The following is a 6,838-nucleotide window of genomic DNA, read 5'->3' on the forward strand; positions in this document are numbered from 1 at the left end:
CCGTGAGAGGGGCCGGGGAGGCGGGGGGAGGGGCGGCCCGTGTGCAGGCCCGGGGGGAGGGGAAGGGGGAGGGGCGAAGCGGGGCGGCTGCGGCTCACGACAACAACCAGCGCCGCTGCGGGGCGGAGAGGAGCCGGGGGCTGGGCTGGCCACGCGCGGGGCACCACGGGAGCAGGAGTCCGGGCCGGTCGGCCGTCACCCTCAGGCCACACCTGGAAAGCGGACCCCGCGTCGCGGCCTGAGAGCGGGAGGCGCAAGGACCTCTGGGAGATGTAGTCCAGACGGCCTTGCTCCTTCCGCCGACTGCTAGGGCGCGAGAACGGGGACTGCGGGGTCAGCGACGGAGATCAGGAGAGCCAGTTCCTGGTCTCGAGGAGGTGTGGTCCCGGTTCAGACTCCTCCCATTGTTCTAGTCGGAACCAGCGGCCTGCACGAACTACCATTCCCAGGGTACCGCGGGCTCCGGACCCTGGGAACCCGACCGACACCGGCAAACGAACTTAGCTACTGCGCTAGGCGTGGGCTGCGGGAAGGGCGGTGGCGTTGGGTTAGTCTCACTTCCAGGCGCAATCCGGCAGCCGCGTTGCCCGGCGCGGAGGGGAGATGCTGGTCCCCCGTGTCTTGCTCTTCGGGAGAGCAGACTGGTGGTCGAAACCACGACCTGAGCCTGCGCTCCTGCCCAGCCCTGGAGTAGGCGCGCGTGGATAGCTGTGTTAGGGACCAGAGCCTTGGAGGCCTCACAGCCACCGTCCCCGTCCCCAGGGTCGGCTAGTGCCTTTGCGGCGTGCTGCCCTCGGGAATTACACGGAGTCCCCGGAAACGAAATGTCTGACCCTCTGTTTGGCGGGTGAATGCCCAGCAGGGGCCGCTACAGGACAAGGGGCAAGGGTTGGGCCCCCCCCCAACACACGCGCGCGCACATCCATCCCCCCCCCCCCACCCCCGCGCAGACGAACAGTCTGGACTCATCCTGACTGGAGAACACAGCAAACTCTTTATTATGGTGATGAAATTGATAGTGCCCGGTTAATCTTCACTCCAGCCAACTTAAAATGTCTTTAACTCGGACTCGCCAGCCTAGACTTCTGCGATCCTCGCTCATCACGAGAGGGTTCGTGGTTCCGTCCCGCAGCACTTCGGCAGCCCTAAATACAGGGCGCGCTGAGCCCGCATGCCTTTCATTCTTTGGTTGGACGCTTGTCAAAGCCAGAGAAGCTACCAACACCCGGTCAGGTGGCAGAGGAGGAGGTAGGGCTCCCGGGAGAGATGGAGGCCCGCGTTGGCCTCGAGGAAGAGTAGAGGAATGTGGAGCGGATGGTCCATCCCGGCGGCAGCTGGCTGGGCGAATGGCCACGCATGTGAGCCTGCATGGAAGCCAGGCTGGAGCAGCCAGCCCTGCACAGCGGGCAGCGGTAGGGAGCAGCCCCGTGTGTCCTCAGGTGCTTGGTCATGGCAGAGAAGTCCCGGGAACGCTGAGGACAGAGGCTACAGGAGAAGGGCTTCTCTCCTGCAAGTGGAGGAGAAAGCCAGAGAAGGAAGAAATGGGAGGACGTTGGCCAAGCTAAGGGCGCCTCGAGCAATGGGGCAGGGAAGGAACTGGCAGATGAGCGACGGGAACAAAAACGACAAATTCACACTGGGCAGTATGCCCATACCTGTGTGGACTCGGTAATGCGTCTCCATCTGATGCTTGAGTGAAAACCTCTTTCCACAGACAGAGCAAGAATAGGGCCGAGAGCGAGCAGGAAGGGGTAAAGGAGAGTGTTCGTGAGATTGGCAGCTCAGTGTGCCGTCTTGACCCACACAGGTCGCCAGTGAGCCTGTGTGCAGAGAAGTCAAAATGGCATGACCAGAATCCCTGAATTGAATCAATACATCCAGGCAAGATATTGAGCGCTTTGGAGACCCCGAAGTAGCGGCTCTCTTACCCTGCTTTCTGTGTACCCAGACTTTTATCTCCCAAGGGCTGAGTTACTCGTTCAGGGCCCAGGGGAAAGGATCCTGCAAGTCGGGTGAAGGCCTGACTCCTGGAGCCCAGGGGCTGTGCGGAAGCCGTGGATGGAACGATGAGGGGCTTACCTGGAGTGGGGCTGGAGGAGGCCAGCTGGTTCTGACTCCCGAGACCTTTGAAGTGGCTCAAGGTCAGTGGGATCCTGGGTGGAGAAGAATTACAGCCTTGGCGAAGCCTGAGGACCTAACCAGCTCTGGCCTCTCTCAAGATCAGAATATTTTGTTGTCTCCTTAACCTGGCAAGCGTGTGGCGATGTGGCACCCTCCCGCCCCTTACTGCTGCCTCTCCTGAGCTAAGCCCACCCAGCCTGATACCTTCCACTACGCCCTCCACTCACCTCTGGTCTCGAGGCCAGACCTGCCAGGCTGCAGTGACGGGGTGGCTAAGGGAGAAGGGAGTGCCCCATCTGGGTGGCCACAGGAAGATGCTCAATAGGCCAGGTTGGCCCTCTCCCAACCAAGGGGCCTCAGCCCACCCGGGCCTGGGAATGAGGCTGGTTAGGGGGGAACCTGGTGGGGAGAGGGGACCAGGGCACCCACGAAGACACTCCTCAGAGCCCTCGTGGCTCTTTATACCTTGTATGGCTTCTCCTTGTTTCCTTTCTGCTGCCCTGTGGCCCACGGGGGCTGGCCTGAGGGCCTCCTCTGATCTCATCTTCCTAGTCACCCCTGCTCTCTCAGGGCTCTCTCCGGGTGCTCTGGGCTCCTCTAACATCTCCTGCTCTCTCCCATTACTCCTAAGACCCTTCTCTGGCTTCTGTTTCTCTCCAGGATCCCCCAGTCTTCTCTCAGAACTCCTCATGAGTTCTTCTGACACCTGGTGTCTCTTCAGTCCTCCGTCATCATCGTCTTCATTCTTGTCCTTTTGAGCTCGTTTGCAGGCCTCTTCCAGGGCCTGCACCCCCAAGGCTCTGGCTGCCTCTTCAAGCCTCCCCAGCTCCCCAGGCTGAAGCTCTATACTCTCTCCATACACAAAGGTCAGAAGCTGGGCAAAGGTTGAAGGCCTGATGTCTTCAACCAGGGCCCACCTGCCCCTGCAAGCCAGCCTTGGGCTCGCACCCGCCAGCACCAGGCTGTGAGCAGGGAACTCCAGGCCCCCTACAGTGATCAGGGTGTCACACAGTGCTGGCCGAAGCCTAGCAGCTAACTGCACCAGCCTATCAGAGCCATAAGGGCTGATTAGTCTTGTGGGGGTCTGGGGCATTGCTCTCGACTAATCTACCGGTTTCAGAGGCTGGGAAAGAAAAGCCACAATGGGGGGTCCATGGCAGAAAGGGGAGGGAGAAACCGCATATTCTCAGGCCTGTGGAGGGGAAGGGAGAAAGAGGAGTGAGTCTCCCGTCTCAGATTGGAGCTGTCTGTCCTGAATGAGTCAAGTAAACTAAGTCAAAGGCAAGCTGTGAGGATGTGGCGGTAGGAATCCACACTGGGTCACTTGGGGTCTAAGGAGTAAGAGCCAGGCAGTTAGCAGAGGTATCAAGTGGTGGGCTTTAGGACCAGTACAGTTAGCAAACTCGGGCTTAAAGATGCTGCTTCCCCAGGCTCTTTTGCAGGGAAAACCCACTGAGTAGTTGGGCTTTTCCTCCACTCACACAAAACCTGGCATTTTTGAATGGAGTAAGATGTAACTTCATGAAAGAGCTCAAAAAGCTTGTGGGTCTTCCCACAATGTGAGCCTAGAAAGCCGGACAGGTTACACAGGCAGCCAGACAGGGAGAGTAGGTGCTAGGCATCACTCTGAGACGGAAGCTTCTAGAACACAGAGAAGGAATGAGGAAGACTAGAGGTACCCATGCAGTGAGTGAGTTGAGAGCCACACCAGAGATTCAGAGAGGGCTCTGACGCCTTGGGAGGAGAGGAAGGAAAGGGAAACGAGAACAGGAAGCTGTTTCCTCTCAAAATGAGGCTAACAAATGGTTTGATTTCTCTTTTTCATTAGCCAAAAAAAAAAAAAAAAATGAAGACCAGAAAGAGTCCAATAAGTTGAGAGTTTAATCACACACAAAAAAAAAACCATCAGAGGTCTCCCAGGATACTGGAGACAGATCAAGAAACAGCCCAAGTGCCTTAGCACCTAGCAGGCCTAACCCTCTGCATGCAGACCCTCTGTGAGTAAGGAGCCCTGCAGGAGGGAGAGGAACTACCTGGACACCCTGGGGTGAAGGATGCTAGTTGGCAGGGACTGAACAGAAAGGGCTGGAATGGAGGAAAGGCTCAGCGTGGGGAGACAACACTCACCTCTGTAGCTGCCTCCCAGCACCACATGCTTGTATGCTCGCTACTGCTCTTGGGGCTCCTGCTCCCCCCCCACTAGCTCCACCCCTGTCCTCAGTCATCCCAAGTATCAGTGTGCCACAGTCCCCCAAAGGGGTGTGGCTTCATTATACCTTCAGACAAGAGACTACCCGTCTACTTGGAACAACCCAGACTGCCTCCTCGCCCACCCCAACTCTATCTGATTTGTAAATTCCTTATAGTCAAAGCCATGCACCTGTGGGACAGTCAGAGGCTGAGCCTCACCAGTGCCATCACTAGTTGAGTCAGCTTGGGCAAGTCATCTGTCTGAGCCTCTGCCTTCTCATGCATCAAATGTCAATGATGCCCTTTGGAGGAGGGGCGAAGACAATTGCCACGCACAAGGAGGCGGTCTGCCAGCAGAGCACAACATTCAGCCGCCATTAGTTCTGTCTTGGGGGTGACAGACGTTTGTGTGGAGTAGCTGGACATCATTTCTGATACCTCAGAAATATAAGGACAGAAGCGGAATTTGAATCACAGGGGAGCTGGAGGCCACGCCTCGTCCCTCTCTCCCTCTTATTCTGTGAGGTTGACCCTTGTCCTCTGGACCACAGCAAGGGCTGGGTGTGTGTGTGTGTGACTCAGATCCTCCCAGCAGACTCTGAGGGGGGCAACCCCAGGAAACCTGTGGTGGTCTTCGAAGAGAAAAATCTCCTTTTCCTGGGCTGATGACAAATGACATTTCTCTGAAATCAAAACCAGGGGCTTCTTTCACTTTCTGCTCAAGGGGTCAAGATCCCTGGAGATTTCCGCCTCTTATCACACTTCTACCCCGCCCTCTCCTCTTCCTGTGTGGCTCAAGATGTCCTTGAAATGTCTGTCCTGCCTCAGCCGGTGCCACCATCTCTATTGTTGACATTCTTTAATTTGAGGAAGGGATGACCCCTTTTAAGACTCGCTTCTTTTTCTTTTCCTTTTTTCCCCTTCTATCAATCTGATCCTTAAGCTGATCTTTTCATTCACTGAGAAGATACCTTGGGATATTTGTGGTCTGTGTCTGGTATGCCATTAAGGTACGATAAATAACTAGAAGAGAAACTAGCCAGATGTTCATAGACTGCTGTGCTGACAAGAATCAGTCTGAGTCCCCATAGGTTTCTCCCTAGATTCTGGCCCCTCCTAGACCCAGTGAGGTAAGATTTGCTTTTTCTCCCTTTGGCTCCAGGGGATTCAAACCAGCCTCTACTTCTCTCTCCCCCAGGCCGAGGATGCCTTCCCTCCCATTGGAGCTTGGATGCAGGCTGGTGCAGCCCCTCCTAGGTCAGACAGGGTGTGTCGGTGGGTGAGGCTGGTGAGGGCAGTGGGGTGGAGATAGGGGAAGGTGAGTCAGAACGAAAGGGAAAATGCAAATAGCAATCTGTGTTCATCTGCTCCTCGGAAAGCTACATATTTTCCATTCCTGAGACCACACACTCGGGAACACACGAGATTCTCCCATGTAAAATCACAAAATGCCAATCGTCCCGACCGATAGGTGCGCAAACAGACAGAACTTCCTCTGACGCAAAGACACAGTCTCCACAGACAAGAAGTGTGGCAAAGCCACAGTTGCAGAGGAAAAGGTACTTGGGGTCTGGTGACAGCCTCATCGTCCAGAGGAGGAGGAGGAGGAGGAAGCCCCTCCCCTGCCAGTGACTCAGCTGTCCCACTGGTGCTTAACCCACTGATGACCAATAAGTGGGGGCTGCTCACAGCATCTCTGTAAGCAAAGACAGTTGATTGGAGTGACAGTGGGCTTTCGGGGCACCAAAAGGGAGAAAAGAGCAAGGGGGTTCCCACTGAGCAAAAAAAGCCCCCAAACAATAGGAAACCCCATCTGCCTCCCACTTGGTGCCTACCCATGGTAAGGGTGTCCCCTTAGAGATAGATCCCTTAGAGGTAGTCTCAGGGCTCGTTGAACCCGAGCCCTTATGCTGGTGACGCTTGAGGCCCTTCCCTAGCCTCTTCCTACAGCCGTGGAAGGGCAATCCAGGATATTGGGAATTAAGCAATGTCAACAGAAACCGATGCAACAGTAAGCACTTTGACTTGCAAGACGAAGGACACCATTGTCAATCACAGACCCTCTAGTTGCCTTTCTCTCTATTCCAGAAATTTAGCCACATCCTCCTGCTGCTCTCCATCTCTCTAGGATACAGCTAAGAAGCCCTGCTATTCCGTGGCCTTTCAGACCCTCCCCCTTATAACTGCAATTCTAAGATCATGGTTCTATCTAGTACCAGGAATCATGTAATGCCAGGAGTCATATAGATCTCGACAGACTAAATCACATGGTATGAAACTTGCTGCAGCTTCATAAAAACCTATACAAGTCAGAAAAACCCTCTAGGATCAGATGGCGTTTCTTCAAGCCCTCTGTTAGGCTGTACATAGAGACTATCTCTGTCTCTCCCAGTGAGTATCTCTTTAGGATACTTTTGTCTGTCTGTTTGAGACAGGGTTTCTCTGTGTAGCCCTGACGATCCTGGAACACTCTGTAGATCAGGCTGTCCCCAAACTCAGAGATTTCCCTGGATCTGCCTCCCAAATG

At 55.3% G+C, this 6,838-nt stretch overlaps 1 protein-coding gene across 1 annotated transcript; it reads right to left on the reverse strand.

Moving 5' to 3' along the window:
- Positions 1-971: 971 nt before the first annotated feature.
- On the reverse strand, positions 972-5,377 carry Zbtb32 (zinc finger and BTB domain containing 32). The gene is made up of 5 exons (XM_021233912.2): positions 4,249-5,377; positions 2,349-3,313; positions 2,080-2,153; positions 1,656-1,820; positions 972-1,507 (listed from the first exon to the last, which is right to left on the reverse strand). Exons 2-5 carry the CDS (start codon positions 3,212-3,214, stop codon positions 1,230-1,232), a joined length of 1,383 nt encoding a protein of 460 aa, XP_021089571.1. The 5' UTR covers positions 3,215-3,313; positions 4,249-5,377; the 3' UTR covers positions 972-1,229.
- Positions 5,378-6,838: the final 1,461 nt, after the last annotated feature.

The sequence above is a fragment of the Mesocricetus auratus genome, unplaced genomic scaffold (assembly GCF_017639785.1).
Source record: "Mesocricetus auratus isolate SY011 unplaced genomic scaffold, BCM_Maur_2.0 Super-Scaffold_100046, whole genome shotgun sequence".
Lineage (NCBI taxonomy): Eukaryota > Metazoa > Chordata > Mammalia > Rodentia > Cricetidae > Mesocricetus > Mesocricetus auratus.

Excerpts from the sequence above, each read along its gene's own strand:
- Zbtb32 (XM_021233912.2), bottom strand. The coding sequence starts at position 3,214 with ATGCCCCAGACCCCCACAAGACTAATCAGCCCTTATGGCTCTGATAGG. Across the intron at positions 2,154-2,348 it reads GTCTGGCCTCGAGACCAGAG|GATCCCACTGACCTTGAGCC; the intron begins GTGAGTGGAGGG and ends TTCTCCACCCAG. Across the intron at positions 1,508-1,655 it reads GCATTACCGAGTCCACACAG|GAGAGAAGCCCTTCTCCTGT; the intron begins GTATGGGCATAC and ends CTCCACTTGCAG.